Source organism: Tursiops truncatus, chromosome 10 (genome assembly GCF_011762595.2).
Source record: "Tursiops truncatus isolate mTurTru1 chromosome 10, mTurTru1.mat.Y, whole genome shotgun sequence".
Lineage (NCBI taxonomy): Eukaryota > Metazoa > Chordata > Mammalia > Artiodactyla > Delphinidae > Tursiops > Tursiops truncatus.
This window is the reverse complement of record NC_047043.1, coordinates 39,953,152-39,969,660: the sequence shown is the minus strand read 5'-3', so window position 1 is coordinate 39,969,660 and position 16,509 is coordinate 39,953,152. Positions and strand designations below refer to the sequence as shown.

General features: G+C 52.6%; 4 protein-coding genes across 5 annotated transcripts; 3 read left to right on the top strand and 1 right to left on the bottom strand.

The window, feature by feature from the left end:
• Positions 1–44: 44 nt before the first annotated feature.
• Positions 45–4,983, top strand: RPS18 (ribosomal protein S18). 2 transcript variants are annotated; one of them, XM_004319421.3, is made up of 6 exons: positions 45–146; positions 616–714; positions 4,269–4,355; positions 4,444–4,545; positions 4,653–4,744; positions 4,867–4,983. In XM_004319421.3, exons 1-6 carry the CDS (start codon positions 144–146, stop codon positions 4,940–4,942), a joined length of 459 nt encoding a protein of 152 aa, XP_004319469.1. In that variant the 5' UTR covers positions 45–143; the 3' UTR covers positions 4,943–4,983. The 2 variants fall into 2 exon arrangements, with proteins under 2 accessions (XP_004319469.1, XP_073666961.1); XM_073810860.1 differs by having other exon boundaries at positions 129–161.
• Positions 4,984–5,105: 122 nt separating this feature from the next.
• Positions 5,106–7,370, top strand: B3GALT4 (beta-1,3-galactosyltransferase 4). The gene is made up of 2 exons (XM_004332656.3): positions 5,106–5,730; positions 5,910–7,370. The coding sequence occupies exon 2, from the start codon at positions 5,933–5,935 to the stop codon at positions 7,067–7,069; it is 1,137 nt and encodes a 378-aa protein (XP_004332704.2). The 5' UTR covers positions 5,106–5,730; positions 5,910–5,932; the 3' UTR covers positions 7,070–7,370.
• Positions 7,371–7,639: 269 nt separating this feature from the next.
• WDR46 (WD repeat domain 46) lies at positions 7,640–14,807 on the bottom strand. Its single transcript, XM_004319422.4, has 15 exons — positions 14,468–14,807; positions 14,156–14,368; positions 13,967–14,047; positions 13,711–13,823; positions 13,499–13,586; positions 13,310–13,371; positions 12,984–13,088; positions 12,728–12,878; positions 12,467–12,602; positions 12,047–12,146; positions 8,711–9,024; positions 8,470–8,564; positions 8,249–8,344; positions 8,008–8,121; positions 7,640–7,921 (listed from the first exon to the last, which is right to left on the bottom strand). Exons 1-15 carry the CDS (start codon positions 14,534–14,536, stop codon positions 7,823–7,825), a joined length of 1,836 nt encoding a protein of 611 aa, XP_004319470.1. The 5' UTR covers positions 14,537–14,807; the 3' UTR covers positions 7,640–7,822.
• A 178-nt stretch (positions 14,808–14,985) lies between these two features.
• PFDN6 (prefoldin subunit 6) lies at positions 14,986–16,279 on the top strand. The gene is made up of 4 exons (XM_019931408.3): positions 14,986–15,273; positions 15,543–15,613; positions 15,695–15,819; positions 16,066–16,279. The coding sequence occupies exons 1-4, from the start codon at positions 15,210–15,212 to the stop codon at positions 16,193–16,195; spliced, it is 390 nt and encodes a 129-aa protein (XP_019786967.2). The 5' UTR covers positions 14,986–15,209; the 3' UTR covers positions 16,196–16,279.
• Positions 16,280–16,509: the final 230 nt, after the last annotated feature.

Below are 16,509 nucleotides of genomic sequence, written 5' to 3'. Positions count from 1 at the left end.
CCAACTCAGACTCTTGCACAGTTTCCGGAAACTCCTCATCAAGATCGCTCCGCCCCTTCCGACGGGTAGTGATATAGTGCTGGTACGTCACTTCCGCTCTCTCTTCCACTGGAGGCCTGCACGCCGCCGCTGGGGCCGCCGCCATGGTAAGACTGGAATCGGTACGGGGATCTGGCGACATCGGAACCGGGGCAAGGAAGGTCTGCTGTCAGGGGGCCGAAAATGTCCTACTCTGGGGGCCTGCAACTTTCTGTGTGGAGCCTTGGATCGCACCCCTGGAAAAGGACGACTAAAGACATCCAGTTCTGGGGAGTGGGGCCGGAGGAAGTCATTCCGCGGGCGCTGGAAAGGCTTGGGCGTGAGTGGGGCCCTCCGGCCTCCGCCACTCAGAGTGTACTTTGGGAACGGGCAGGAGACGTGCTTCCTCCCGGAGGTTGCGTTTTTCCAAGCCTGAACACTTGATGCTCCTGCTGTCTGCAGGACTGAGGAGTTTGTTGTGTCGTGAAAACCTGACGGGGGCTTCTTGCTCTCTGTGTGACAAGCTTAACGCTCGTGTTTGAGGTTACAGTTTAATAGTAGTTCACGGTGTCTAATTTCTCCCCGAATCTCTGTCAGTCTCTAGTAATCCCCGAGAAGTTCCAGCACATTTTGCGAGTACTCAACACCAACATCGATGGGCGGCGGAAAATTGCCTTTGCCATCACTGCAATTAAGGTAAAGTAGGGTAAGGACTACTTGGGTTGTAAGTGAAACTTGGGTTGTTAACAATTGAGCTTTCGTTAAGGCAAGGTGGAGGAAGTCCCAACCAGATCACCACATCTGCTGGGTAAAAAAAGAATAGTTAAGAGTGCAACTAGTTCCCTTAACCCCGTAACAATATTTGCCCGAAAAGGTAAGTGATAAAAGCCAAAGAACAGTCTCAGGTCAAGCCAATGTATTTCACCTAGGGGATGGAGAATGGGTTTGGTTGTCTACCTGAATTCACTAAAAACTTCCTGGACCATCAGCCATCAATCAGCTTGTAAGGTCCGTGCTAGATTTGGTTTCTGCCGCTCTCCCCCAGTGCATCGTAACAGCAACTCTTCCTGGGAAATGTGTATATCCTAGGAATTGGATTATTGTACATTTTGAAGGGTGAGTAGAAATGCTGAGAGAGTCTAAGTTGGGAGATGGGAGGTGTCACTATGTCATGACAGGACACCATTATAAGTATTTTATAGATAGGTTGTTAATTTAAAACAGTATATCATAAGCTTTTCTTTATAAGATCCATCGCATTTACTTTTTCATTCTGTAATTCAAGGAGCACAGCTTTCATACTTAAATGGTACATAAGAAGACTGCTGCCTTCTGTTCTGTGAAACTAGTAAGGCAGTGTGGAATACAGTACAGGCTTACCTCATTTTATCGTGCTTAGCAATAATGTGTTTTTTGTGGCAGCCCTGTCTCAAGGAAGTCAGTTTTCAATAGCATTTGCTCACTTGGTGTCTCTGTCACATTTTGGTAATTCTTGCAAGATTTCAAACGTTTTCATTACTGTGTTTGTTAATGGTGATCTGTGATCAGCGGCCTTTGGTGTTACTATTGCAAAAATATTTAGACTTGATGAAGACTCAGGTGATGGTTACCACTTTATAGTAATAAAGTATCTTTTAATTAAGGTATGTATGGGTTTTTTTGAGACATAAAGCTATTGGCTCCCTTAATAGATTACATAACTTTTACATGTGCTGGGAAACCAAAATATATTGTGTAGCTCCCTTTATTGCAATATTCACTGTTTGGCATGGTCTGGAACTGAGCCCACTGTATCTGTGAGGTTGCCTGTTCCCTTTTTAAAGGCTGTAGGTGAGATAGTGAAAATAAAAGATGAGCATGGTTAGTAGGATACTTTTGTTAAACCCTTCCTCTGCCTCTTTGAAATTAGTTTGTTATTTGTTAGCTTAAGTATGTGTCAACCTTTGTAGTCAGCTTAAAACAGTTTAACCAAAGCAGTTTCCGATACTTAATGAGTATTTTGATAAATCTTTTTATTAACTTGATGCCCTACTTATCACTGGGAAAGATTAGATATAGACAGGTACTAGGGCCGTTGCTAATTGTGTGGAAAGTCAGCCTTTGCTGGCTCTTCCTCTGGTGAGACAACTGAAGCTTGCAGGTGGTCTTTGGGGGGGGGCAGTTTTTAGCTATTACATATAGTGCTATTACAAATGTTCTAGTACATGTACATATACATTCTTAAAGAACATCCATTTACATTTCTGGTAGGTATATAGGACATGTATATGTTTAGCTTTAGTAAATATTGCTAAACAGTTTTCCAAAGTGGTCGTATCAATTTACACTTTCTACCAGAAGTGTATGGGAGCCCTGTTGCTCCACCACCTTTGCAGGTGGTCTTTTGTTAATGATCTGGAATGTAGGGCAGGGTAATACTTAGAAATTGGAAGAAAGTTGCCGGGGGGAGGTTGAGTATAAGGAGGGGTTCCTCAAAAAAATGTAGTTAGAGGAGCAAGGTTAATTGGCCAGGGAAAGGTGAAGTATTGAAGTTGGCACAAGCAGAAGAGGGTATTTGCTGAGAGGTAATACACACCTGCAAGGTTATTCTGTGCCATGATCCCTTTGTTGTTTTGTTTCCATTTGTCCACTTTGGCTATGAATATTCCTTAAGGCTGGTTGTTCTGCTCTTTCTCTAAATCAGGATGATAACTGTTGTCTGCAGATTGTTTGGAAACATGGAGGGGGGTTGGAATTGGTCACAATGACTGGGTTTCAGAGACTAGTATGAAGTTAGTATCAACTCTTCTGTTATATGGTCCAGGCCCTTGAGCTACAAAGATGAGAAAGTGATGATTTTCTGTAGTGTACTCTTCTGGATGGAGAGAATAAGGGTGGTCTGCTTGGGGCAGAGTAAAGGGGATCTGTGGGTCTAACTTAGGAGGTTGGCAAGCCAGTATCTAAATAGGGCTTTCAAAAATCTTAGCTTGACAGCAACTTTTTTAAAAACTTGTTAATGGAAAAAAAAAAAAAAAAAACTTGTTAATGGAAAGTTTTAAACACTTAAAAGTAGAAGGAGGGGCTTCCCTGGTGGCGCAGTGGTTGAGAGTCCGCCTGCCGATGCAGGGGACACAGGTTCGTGCCCCAGTCCGGGAAGATCCCACATGCTGCGGAGTGGCTGGGCCCGTGAGCCATGGCCGCTGAGCCTGCAAGTCCGGAGCCTGTGCTCTGCAACAGGAGAGGCCACAATAGTGAGAAGCCCGCGTACCGCAAAAAAAAAAAAAAATAGAAGGAAGAGAAAGTTTGAGAGAGACTTAAGATCCTAGTCTCTTCCAAATCAATCTGGTAATTTGACTTCCTGCTCACTTTCTTACAGAAAGGAAATGCCATCTATTTCAGTTTCCTGGGGCCCTTGTAACACAGACTTGTTGGCTTCAAACAACAGAAACTTAATCTCTCAGTTCTGGATGCCAAACATCCTTGGTTTCTTTGTGTTACAGCTGCATCACTCTAGTGTCTCGCCTCTTATCACATGCCTTCTTCCCTCTGTGTCTGTGTCCTCTCCTTTGATAAAAACACCAGTCATTGGATTTAATCCAGTATGACCTCATTTTAACAAACTATATTTCAAAATAAAGTAACGTTTTGAGGTTCTGGATGGACATATATTTGGTGGGACACTGTTCAACCCAGCACACAGTCCTTCACTATCCAAGTCAATTTGGCTTGTGAATTCAGGTGGCAAGGAGTACCAGTGGTGGTGGTGATATGATGCCACTGATTTAAGTGTTTGTTTATTTTGATCGTGCAGTGACCTGCCCAAAGGATCATGGCCTGTCGCCCTTAGACATCGTGAGCAACTGACATTCCTACCCCTTAATCAACCCTATTAATTCAAAATACCCTAATCTTGCTGCCTTGGTGCTACATCAGCTCTGAGGGGCATCAGCTTCATTCTCCACGATGCAGAAATGAGGAGGTGCCTTTCTTGGATGCTGCTGTATTGTCTGAACAGCAGCATTTACACTATGTCCGTATGCTGGGCAAGTGGGGAAAAAAGATTCTGCTTTCAAGGGGTATATGCCCCAAGTTCTCTGGTCCAGCCCTGCCTCTGAACAAAACTTTTTCTCTTTTAATGATTAGGCTTTGTATCTGGAAAAGTATAAGGCATTAGGTTATTTTAGGACCTACCTTTCTGTGCTTTTTGAATCATGGGTCTATAAAGGAAACCCAAAAAATCAGACTCATCCGACTCTGGGACCTTTCCTCAGGGTGTGGGGCGAAGATATGCTCATGTGGTGTTGAGGAAAGCAGACATCGACCTCACCAAGAGGGCAGGAGAGCTCACTGAGGATGAGGTGAGGACAAGGAAGAGGGGCTGGGGATTGGGCCTGTGGGGAGGGGGAGGGGAGACCATCTGGACCTGACCCTTGTCCTGCCTGCCAGGTGGAACGTGTGATCACCATTATGCAGAATCCACGCCAATACAAGATCCCAGATTGGTTCTTAAACAGACAGAAGGACGTGAAGGATGGAAAATACAGCCAGGTGTGTATTAAGATGGGGGAGATTAGAGAAAAGCAGGGTGTCCAGTTAGAATTGGTCATAGGCCAGGGGGTAGAACAAGCATACCTCACCATCTCCTCTGTATCCAGGTCCTGGCCAACGGTCTGGACAACAAGCTCCGTGAAGACCTGGAGCGACTGAAGAAGATTAGGGCCCACCGAGGGCTCCGCCACTTCTGGGGGTGAGTGGGGCGGGGGTTCATCTCTGCCTGTCCCTAGACTCCCAGGGAATTCTCATGCTCTGTCTTTTTCCAGACGTTTGTATGGTGTAAGACCTGTAACCCTTCTCTTTTCTCACCTGCAGACTTCGTGTACGAGGCCAGCACACCAAGACCACAGGCCGCCGTGGCCGCACCGTGGGTGTGTCCAAGAAGAAATAAATTTGTGGGCGTTGTCTGTTAATAAATAGTTTATACAGTTATGGCTTCCTTCTTTATGGTTCTTTGCATTTTTCTGGAGACACTAATAGGGAACATGTTCTCACACTGGGGCCTGTTGGTCATTTTCCCTCCTGCCTGATTTCCCCACTCAGCTGCCCAGACAGTGTCCTTGGTCTTGGTTAAAGCTATGCTGTTGCCACTCCCCACTGCGGGAAGCAACATTTTACTTAGTGGTGCCCTGCTCTCCAGGTGGGTGGGAGAAGGGGCAACCAACACGCTCATCCTCGAGGAGGAGCCCTCACGATTTTCAAGACTAGGCTCCCTATTGTCTTGCAGGGTGTTGAGGCTTGTGTAGGTAGTTGAGCCTAGCCGGTTGCCGCTTAGGCGAGTATTTCCAGGTCTTTACCACCCTAGGTTTCTGAGAGTTGCGGGGAGATGCTGATTTTGGTGACCCGGAAGAGCTGAGCGGCAGGGGGGGTGGGGCGCATTGTTGCCAGGGAGCCGCTGCCGTTCCGGCTGCACAGCGTTCGCCCGCTGTGCCCGAGGCCCGCGGGTCCAATTCCATTCTTGCCCAGTTTCGGGGAAGACCCCACTTGTACACCACAGTCCCCTCTGCATTCTGCTTGCCGCGCGGCTGCGAAGCTTCTGACAGGGTTCCCGGGGGCGCGCACGCCACGCCCTCCCAGCGAGAGGGGCGGGGCTAGGACGCTTCCGCGGACGGAAGAGGTGACTGTTGAAGCGGAAACCCGCCGGCCATGGAGGCAGGCCTCGGCGGCCGAGCCGACAAGGTAACCTCCCTTCAGCTGCAGCCATGGGCCCCGCCGCGCCGCCTCCCGCGCCGGCACCGTAGGGCGCTGGCACAGGCCGTGCCCTCCGCCCGCCCCAGCCCTGGCGTGACCGGTTAGGGACCGAAGTGTCCTAGAGCTGCACTCTCCGCCCTCTAACCGCGTTCCATCTTTCCCTCCAGGTCCCCTCTGACTGCGCCGCACCATGCGCCTCAGCCTCTTCCGGCGCCTTCTCCTGGCCGCCCTGCTGCTCGTGATTGTCTGGACGCTCTTTGGGCCCTCGGGCATCGGGGAGGAGCTGCTGAGCATCTCGCTAGCCTCCCTGCTCCCAGGCCCGGCCTCGCCCGGGCCGCCCCTGACCCTGCCCCGCCTCCTGATCCCCAACGAGGAGGCGTGCGGCGGTCCCGGCCCCCCGCCCTTCCTGCTAATCCTGGTGTGCACGGCCCCGGATAACCTGAACCAGAGAAACGCCATTCGGGCCTCGTGGGGCCGGCTGCGCGAGGCCCGAGGGCTCAGGGTGCAGACTGTCTTTCTGCTGGGAGAACCCAGCTGGGGCTCGCGCGGGAACGACCTGGCGCGGGAGTCAGCGGCCCAGGGGGACATAATGCTGGCGGCTTTCCAGGATTCCTACCGCAACCTCACTCTCAAGACCCTCAGCGGGCTGAACTGGGCCGACAAACACTGCCCCGTGGCCCGCTACATCCTCAAGACTGATGATGATGTGTTCGTCAATGTCCCCGAACTGGTATCAGAGCTGGTCCGGCGAGGAGGCCGCTGGGAGCAATGGGAAAGGGGCATGGGGCCCCCGAGAAAGGCGAAAGTTGGAGATGAAAAGTGGGAAGGAGGCCCCACCTTGGCGAGCCAGCCTGTGCCTCTCTTGTACCTGGGCCGTGTGCATTGGCGGGTGCACCCCTCTCGGACACCAGGGGGCAAGCACCAGATATCAGAGAAACAGTGGCCTCCCACCTGGGGCCCCTTTCCCCCCTATGCCTCAGGCACGGGGTATGTGCTATCGGCTTCTGCTGTGCAGCTCATACTGAAGGTAGCCAGCCGGGCACCCCTTCTGCCACTGGAGGATGTCTTTGTGGGGTTAAGTGCCCGACGAGGAGGCCTCGCCCCAACCCACTGTGTCAAGCTGGCTGGTGCCACCCACTACCCCCTGGATCGGTGCTGCTATGGGAAATTCCTGCTGACATCCCACAAGCTGGACCCCTGGGAGATGCAGGAAGCCTGGAAGCTGGTGGGTGGCTCTGACGGGGAAAGAACTGTACCCTTCTGCTCCTGGCTCCAGGGAGTCCTCGGCATCCTCCGATGCCGGGTAATAGCCTGGCTTCACAGCTGAGAGGCCGTGAGCGCCCAGGAGAGGGGTGAGGAGCTGAGAGTCCAACCAGCCCCCTCACCACCTTCTCTCTCCCGGGCCCAAGGCAGGGGCTCTAGCTGGCTGCAACTGATTGGTTGCCCTACACCAGATGCGCAGTCTGTCACTGAAGACTGAGGGATACAGGACACACCTAGGGGGCTGCCTTGCCTGCCAGCCCCAAAGATGGTCATCAGGAAGAGCCGCACATGCTGGGTTGTTCTCTCCAGCCACGGCAGCGGAGGGGCACAAGCCCCTCAATAAACTTGTCTCTTTTCCTCTTCGAGTACAGTGTGGTCCTCACCAGGAGTCTCAGATCACAAACCTGGGGAACCTGAAGGCTACCAGAGCCTGCTGGATGGAAAGGACATCTCCAGGGATGTGGGAGAGGGAGGACAGCCTCTCCCTGGAGGAAGGCCCTAGAGAGCCAGACTAAAGCCACAGCGACCACAAGATAGGGGTGAGGGTAGAAACAAGACACCACGACCTCTCGTGTCTGAGAGCAGCCCCAGGCCGGACGTGGGAAGGGAACAGGTCCACAGGATGATCCAGACATGTTATCCAAAAACCCACCTTCCTGTTTAATACCAAGCCCTCTCCCCCAACCCCCAGGAGTCAGCTTTCCACCCCCTGTGGGGGAGGGGGCTCACTGCTCCCTCCTCATTCCAGGGAACAGGTCATTCCCCACAGGTGCTCTTGGGGAGAGAATGTCGTTCCCAGGAACCCCTGGAGCCTGGCTCAGCGCACAAATCTGTCCAGGGCAGATGGCCGGGCCCCCATGGGCTTGGCCTTCTCTTGCTTCTGCGGCTGCTGCTCCAAGCTCTGCCGGACTTTGTCCTGGGGTGGGGAGAAAAGGCGAGGTGAGAAGTGGCAGGAGGGCATAGCCCACAGGCCACCCGGCCCATCCCCCAGTGCTCACTTACCCTGTGTTCCTCATCCATGACCTTCCTCTTCCTCTTCACCAGACTTGCTGTGGAGCTGCGGCCCTTCTGCTTTGGCTTTGGCTGGAAGGGAGGCTTGGTGTCGGGATCGTAGCCCTGAGGGAGGGGACAGGAGTGAAACCTGAAACAGACTTCCAAGGCAGGGAACTGCACTTATGAGGACATGGTGGGGACAGGATGTGGGGGTGAGGAAGGCCCGGGCCCTCGGGGGCCTGCTCCGTACCAGCCTCTCAAGCCGTTCCTTCTTTTCCTGCTCCAGAGAGATGACATCAACCTCTGCCAGGGCTCGTGGGTCCAGACAGATGAGCTCTGCAGGTACCTGGGTGTGTCACAGAGGGACAGGAATGCGTAAGGAGCCACAGGAGGGTGACACCCAAGAGATGCCGCTGAAGCCCACTCTTCCCAAGACCCCCGGCCCCACACCACACGCAGACACTTCCTCACCTTCTCCAGTAGGGCCTTCACCTCCCACTCCTGGCGCTGCTTCCGGCTCCTGTATGGGTTACTCTCCAGGCCGTCGAAGTTGGGCTCAGCAGCCCCTGGAGGGAGGAGGGAACACAGAACTGTAAACAGGAACCTACTCCAGCCTGAGCAAGCCCCTGGCCCCCAGCTGTCTCAGGGTCAGGCCCACTCCAGCTTCCATCCCAAGGTCATCCACTTAAGAGCCCCAGCCCTGCCCACTCACCAGGGACCAGCATGCTGGTGATGCCCCCGCTGTGCCCCACTCCCAGCACATCTTCAAAGGGGCAGAACTGAAGGCCATGCACGTGGCCTGAGAGCCGGTGGGTGAGGTAGGGCTGCTCCAGGGACGGGGGGCTGGCCTTGCCCTGTCCTGCCCATATGTTGACCACATCGCCCGTTCCTGCAGCCAGCAGTCCCCGCTGGGAGAAGGCCAGGTGCCCCGCTCCCTGGGGCAGGGTCCGAGCGCTCAGAGGCTGGAACGTCCCTCGCAAGTCAAAGATCTTCAGCTGGTGGTCCAGGCCAGAGGTGGCCATGTGCCTGGGGGCAAGGGGGGCTGGTTAATCCATAGTATGAGCTTACTGGGCAGGCCCGTGGCCAAGTCCAGGCATCAGGTCTGGTTGAAGAGAAGAAGACCAATAATGACAGTAATCACTACCATCACACCACACACTCCACGCACCTCTTCTCAGTGAGGCGGCTGTACTATTTTCATTTCCCTTTTACAGAGAAGAAACTGAAACTAGCTCAGAGAAAGGAAATCAGGGTGAGTGGTAGAGCTAGAATTCAAGTCAGACCTGTGTCTTTAGTGTCTGTGCTCTTACCCACTCATGACATGTGAATGAAAGGGAGGACACACACGACAATCTACACCCAGGTGTGAGGTCCCACCACATAGACAGGCAGCCCATCGGTAAGCAGCGGGAAGGGCTCACAGCAGTGGTCAGGGAGGGCTTCGTGGGATTTGAGCCATTCTAGGTAATTCTCAAGAAAGCACAAAAAACAGAGATGCATGTATAAGCAGGTACAAATGAATTAACATCAGAGCATGGAGACAGGGAGATGGAAGCAGGGGTTTGTTTTCCAGGCTGGTGGGAAATATGGCCAGGAAGGCCAGGAGGGGACAAATTGCAGGGGCTCCTGAAGGTCGGACGGGAGATAGTTCCCAAAGCTGCTCTCCGGCAATGACAGGCCACAAGATGGAGGCTGCATGGACCTGAAAAAACCTCCTTAGGAAGCAAGGAAGTGATGCACTAGAGGGCTCTGCCCCGCCCCCTTCCCTGGAAGGAGGGTGGGCAAGGTTGGTGACCAAATCCTCTCAAGGAAGCATGTACCATGCAAGTCATTTACTTGCAGAGGTTGGAGTTTCTATTGATGTTCAAGTTGCTCCTCAGGGAGGCTGAAGGGAGACCAGCCAGGCCAGGGGATGTATGTTTGCCAGAAGCCAAAGACCCTCCTCTTAGCCTTGGCTGTGAACCCAGGAGGAAGACACTAAGGAGTTCCTACTTGAGCAGAGACTTGGCCTGTGATGGGGCCGAAGAGAGGCCCAGCTGGATACTTGTCCTGACAAGACAATCAGGGCCCAGCTCCACTGGCCAGGAGAAAGTGGAAAGGCAGGAGGGAGAGGCCATCAGCACAAACCAGGACTTATGGAGGGCTCCTGGGACACAGGGTCACACCCTTCACTGAGCCAACAACTGAGGAGCACACGCTGGCTCCTGCCCCAAACACACCCAGCTCTGGGATCCCCTGTGCAAATGCCCACCCAGTGGCCAGACGGGTCTCCAAGGCCACACTACCACGCTACTGAACTTGCAAGAAACACTTCAGCTTTGCGAGTCCAATCCAATCCTAATGCAAGCTTCCAGAAAGCCAGCTGAGGACGACAGTCAGTCTCATCTCTGGAGCCCCTGTGGCTGGTCTGAGGCACCCCTGAGGAGGACCAGAGCTAAGCCGGGGTGGGCCTAAGACCAAGGACCAGAGCCGTCTGGTGTCAGGCTGTTGACCAAACCTCCGTGAAGGAACTGATGGAGCCCTGAGCACAGGAGTAGCTGACCCAGGCAGCCTGGGGAAGGCCAAGTCCAGCTCAGGTCCAATGGCCCACAGAAGGCAGAAAACCTCAGGACAGGCCCCCTGACAGTCCTAGCACCAGACTGGCACAGACATGGAGTAAACAGGGCAGAAGCAAACCACCTGTCCACAGAGACACAACTATGGGGGGCCCAGGAGGCGTGAGCATCTGGCAGGCTTTCATAAGTTGGTAGCCACTGGGCTTTTCTTCTTCCTGATTTTCTATCAAACAACTTAAAAGTAAGGTTATGGAGTTAATACTTAATGTAGAAGATTCCTGAACAATGGTGTAAAAGGAGGAAAGCCATGTGGGAAAGAGTATTCTGACATCAACACCCAGGACACACAAGAAGGAGGAAGAACTGGAGGCTAGAAACTGTGAGACACTGAGAATGGCGAGAAACAGACCTTGGAGGGACCCTGGAGGGGAAAAGCGGTCAGGACTTCACAGCGGTCGTGAGGCGGAAATTCAAAGCAGACCTGCCACCCCCAACCCTTCACATCACCAGCCAGACCTAAAGAGGACAATCGTCTTTGACAAAGATGATGAAATACAGCGCTCCCTACCCACCAGGCACCATGATCAACTCTATAGGCCTTAACTCGCGTTCCCGCCTACAACAGTTTTCTAAGCTAAGCCCCAGGCTTGGCAAACTATGGCCCATGAGCCAACAAAGCCAGCGCACCACCTATTTCTGTATAGCCCACAAACTGTAAAGAATGGTTTTTACATTTTTAAGTGGTTGGGAAAAAAAATCAAAAGAAATATATTTTGAAACATGAAAATTATTTGAAAACTCCAATGTCAGCATCTACAAATAAAGATTTATTGGGACACAGTCACACTCATTCAGTTACTTGTTCTGTGGCTGCTTTTTGTGCTAAGACAGCACGGTATTGTGGTCAAGACTGACACCACGTAAAGCATCTCACTTGAGAGTACCAAATTTCAAGTACCAAAATCTCTCCACAGATCGGCATCTGTAGATAAACATTTGCAATTGGGTTGGATGATTTGGGACACTAACTTTCAACCTCAATTAAACCAAATGTTATTCTCAAAAACAGGAATCCAACTCTTCCCATGAGTAGACCTGTATTACAAAAATATTGTGCTCAATTATTTTTCTAAGTTCATTGCTTAAAAATTTGCAATCCTGTGTTTCCTCTTGTTATTTAAGGACCTACATAAATCACTCAGATATGCCCCATTGCCAACAAGCCTAAAATACTTACTATCAGGCTCTTTACAGAAAAAGTCTTCTGGCCCTTGAGCGAGACACTCATATCCCCAGTCTCAGGGTGAGGACAATGTGTGGTACACCGAGGTCACCTAGAATGCTCGCTGACATGGCTGGTCAGGAATAACACCAGGATTTAAACCCAAGCAGCTTGGCTGCAGCGTCTGTGCCCCTCCTCTCCTTTCTGCTGAGCTGTGACACACACACCGCCCCTCACCCCCCAGCACCTCAGGCCCAAACAAGTGACTTACGTGCCTGTAGAATCTACTGCCACAGCCCGGACCCCACCACGGTGACAGAGAATCTTTGCCAGTGGCTCCTTCATGGCTGGGCTCCATAAAGACACAGTCCCTAGGCATCAGAGGAGAACTTTAGTTACTAAAAGGGCGCCGAGGTGATTAACCCTGGGAAAGATGGGGACTCAAGGCCAAGAAGTAACAAGAGAGGGAAGCAGAGGAGCAACCTGAAGGGACCCGTTAAAAGCAAATATAGAAGAAAAGCAGGGGCATTCCCTGGCGGTCCAGTGGTTAATACTCAGAGTTTTCAATGCCAAGGGCCCAGGTTCGATCCCTGGTCGGAGAACTAAGATCCCTCAAGCTGAAAAAAAAAAAAAGAAAAGAAAGGAAAAGTAGGACAGGATGGTCAGGCTCAAAGTTCACCCAGGGACTGACCATTGCTGTGTCCCAGATGGATGACGGCGTTGTAAGGGTTCTGAGTCATGACGTTGAGCCGTCCAGCCCGAGCATTCAGAGCTGCCACAATCTTTCCCACTGACACGTCCAGGTAGGTCAGAAACCCTGTCTCTGACTAAGAGAGAGAGAGAGAAAATGAGTCCTGATTGTCCTCTGTCCTTCCTCTACTGGGGCCCCAGGGGAGGATGGTCAGTCTTCTCAGGGCCTGCCACCCAGTCCCTGTGCTCCGCAGCCACTCACAGCTGTGGCCAGGAGAAAGTGGAAAGGCAGGAACTCAAGTTGCGTGATGCGGTCACAGCGGCGGATGCAATGGAGCTCGATGCCCTGGTTGTCGTAAATGTGAAGCCAGCGGTTCTGGGCGACAGCAAGCAGTGCCTCCGAATGCAGAAACCTGGGAGGAGCGGAGTAACAGTACAACGTGAAAGGGAGTCACTGGCTGTCATTCGATCAGGGATGGGCTGTCTCAGCCCCACCGCTGCTAACCGAGGCCACTGACCGGATGTCCCGCACTGCCTCCATGACGTTGATCTCGCACATGAGCTTCTTTGTCACCCAATCAAGGGCGGCCACATGACCCCGGCGCCCTCCAAAAGCCAAGTGTCTGTTGGAGTTGGAGGACAGGCAGGGTGTCAGTTCAGGGGGACACCTGGGCTCAGACGTCTGCCCCACGCCAGCTCCTTCTCTCCAGGTGAGAGCAGAGATGCTGCCATACACGCGCACCCTCACATGCAAGCAAATCACAAGACCCTCCCCACATCAACAACCCAGACACACACTGGTATGGCTGAGATGAGCAAGACTGAAGTAACTGGAATTCCTTACCTCCCAGTTCGAGAGTAATTAAGCCTGTAGGGTCCAAACTGCCTCAAGTTCAAGTCAAAATGCTAGAAAAAAAAGAAAAGAAAAAAAAGAAATAATTGGCTCCCTTTGGTAATTTTTTCTTCTAGTCCCCACTCCCATCTTACTCTGCATCCATCAACCCATTGACCCTTTTTCCATCCTCAGGCTCACTTTGGCTGCACTTGCAATGTCCACAGCCTCCACGATGTCAGCCTGGCATATCTTTGCCGTGTCCTCCCCATCCTCTCCTTCCAGAAACCTGCAAGTGAGCATCAGGGATGAATTAAGGCTTCCTAATATGAAGTGGGTGTACCAACATAAATATGAAAAATGAGAGCCCCATAAAGCAGGCGCTGGGGAGGCCCACATTAGGGTCCACTCACCCAGGTTCCTCAGCAAGCAGCAGCTCAGAACGAGCAGCTTTGACACTTATTTCCTCTTCTTGAGCTTCAGCCGCCTCAAGTCGTCTCCGGATTTTGGTCTCAGAACGTGGCAGCTACAACATCGTTGGTGGAGAAGGAGTGGGAGAAGAACCAAGGGATATGGGGGTCACAGGAGAGCCACCTGGCCCCGCCTCCATCTAACTCACCCAGACACTCCCTGCCTGCAACCCCTCCCCACTCTCCGACTGGTCCTCACCTTTTTGGATTTGTCAATGCGACAGAACTTCTGAACCACCTCCACAGGGACGGGGGCGGGGCCTGTAAATGGGTCCTGGGCCTGGGGCAAGGAGGAGGCAATTAGGAAACAGGCTCAGGTTGACCCCAACTCTCGTACCCTCAAGCACAAGGCGACTTGCCTTGCCACCCTATCAGGTCCCAGGCTCACCCCAGACAAGCTCCGCTGAGGCCCTGGACTCCTCCGTTCCCGGGGTTTCTTCGGGACCTGGGGCTTCTTGGAGATCCGAGACTTCTTTGTGCTGTGAGTGTTCTTTGGCTTCTGGGGGCGGAACTCTCGATTCCTCTTCCGTTTACGAGGTGGACCTGGAGAGGCTCCGGCAGCAGTCTGAGTGGTCTCTTCCTCCCAGTATCGCCGCGGTTTCTGCCGGCAGATCAGGATACCCGATAGTGCGCTGCCCCTCGCCCCGCCCCTCCAACCCCGCAGCTAAAAACTTCCCTTCCACCCCAAGGAGGTCTCTACCTTCTTCTTGCCCTGAAGTTTGTCTTTCTTGGGCGTGACATTATTGCCCAGCTTGGGGACCGTCTCCATCTAGTCCACTCGAACCACGATACACGTGCAAACTCTTCTCAGCTGTCCCACAATCGGATGGAGAACTCCCGGAAGTTCTCCGACCCTCATCCAATCAGCGCCGCCCCAGGTCTGAAGTCTTCTAGGCGCCATCTTGACTGAGGGCGCGCTCGCCACTGAGGGCCTCCGCGGGCCTTGGCCCCGCCCTCCCGTGCAGCAGCTTATGCCCGAGTAATGAAAGAGAGGCTGTCCGGGGCCAGGACCCAAGCAACCGTGCAGTTTCTTTTACCAGCTTGGTTTCCCCATCTTGCCTAAAACCTTCCAAATCCAGTCTTTTCAGCGGAAAGCCGCTCATTAAACATGTTAGAACTACATTTCCCGGCATGCACCAGACGAAAGCTTCCGGCGCCGTCTTTTCCCGGCATTCGTTGTTTACTTCCGGGTTTACCAATACTGACGGGAGAACGTGAGTGGGTCAGGGATTCGGTTGAGGGGTTTGGGGTCCTGTTTCGCCCGCCACCCCTTGGGGCAGGGGTGAAGCAGATATTCCGGATCCGGAGAGACTGCGGTGTTCCGAGAGGCTGCCTGTCAGGAGAGCTGTCATTTCCGCAGGCCAGAAAAGGGAGCTCGGGTACCTTCCAGAGTGTGAGACCCAGCGCCCCCCTCCCGCTCCCCGCAGGCTTTCGTCCCCGCCATGGCTGAGCTAATCCAGAAGAAGCTACAGGGAGAAGTGGAGAAATATCAACAGCTACAGAAGGGTAAGGGAGCAGGGTCGGTGTGGCCTCGCCCCAATTCCCTCAAAACCCAAAGCCATACCCAGACCATGTGTTCTGCACTGCCGCCACCCCACCCCCCTACTCCCGGCCCCAGCGTGCGGGTCCATCCCCACCTCTATACTCTTCCCATCCACTGACTCGCCGCTCCGTCCTTGGCCTACTTCCTCAATTGCATCTTTTTCTCATCAGGATTTTGGGGGTCGGGTGGCGCATGTGATGTCTCTAATAAAGTCTTTCCTCCCACCCACCAGACTTGAGTAAATCCATGTCAGGGAGGCAGAAACTAGAGGCACAACTAACAGAAAATAATATCGTGAAGGAGGTGAGAGACTGGGATTTGTGGGGTGAGGAGGGATCTGTCCTGGCAGTAATTCTGATCATGTATGTGCCACCCCTCCATCAGGAACTGGCCCTGCTGGATGGATCCAATGTGGTCTTTAAACTTCTGGGTCCCGTGCTGGTCAAACAGGAGCTGGGGGAAGCTCGGGCCACAGTGGGGAAAAGGCTGGACTACATCACGGCTGAGATGTGAGTCTTTATTCCACGCCCCGTGATGTACCTGACGCGTTGGGAAAAAGGTGTTGAGGAACCATCGTAGAGTCGCTCTCCAGAGTATCCCCCAATTGTCCAGTTCCTCCAACCCTTCCCTTGTAACTCCTCTCCTCCATCCTCCCCTTAGATCTCAAGTTTTCCACCAATCTTCTTCTTGCCTTCAGCACCCTCAACAGTAAGTCTCAGTAACTTCTCCTTACTTGCTTTTTTGCCTTTCCTCAGTAAGCGATACGAATCCCAGCTCCGGGACCTAGAGCGGCAGTCAGAGCAACAGAGAGCGACCCTTGCTCAGCTGCAGCAGGAGTTCCAGCGGGCCCAGGCAGCAAAAGCAGGGGCTCCTGGGAAGGTCTGACCCTGTCCTGGGGGCGGGGGAGGGGAGCAAATGAGGCAGCTCTAGGGTCTATACTGTAGCTAATAAAATGTGAAAATACCTGGCCGTTTTCTGACCAGTCGCTTCTGTTATAATTGTCTCCATCCATTCTCCTGGTCCCTTCCACCTTATATGTTTATCACTTGCATTACTCTCTCAGGTCCAGATCCTTGCACTGGAATCTCTGTGTGGCAGAGTAACCCTTCTTTCTTGAGACTAAAATCCGAAATGTCTCAAACCTAATTCTTGCCTGTATGTGGAACCCTTAACTCTTCCATATCTTGGTTGGAAACATG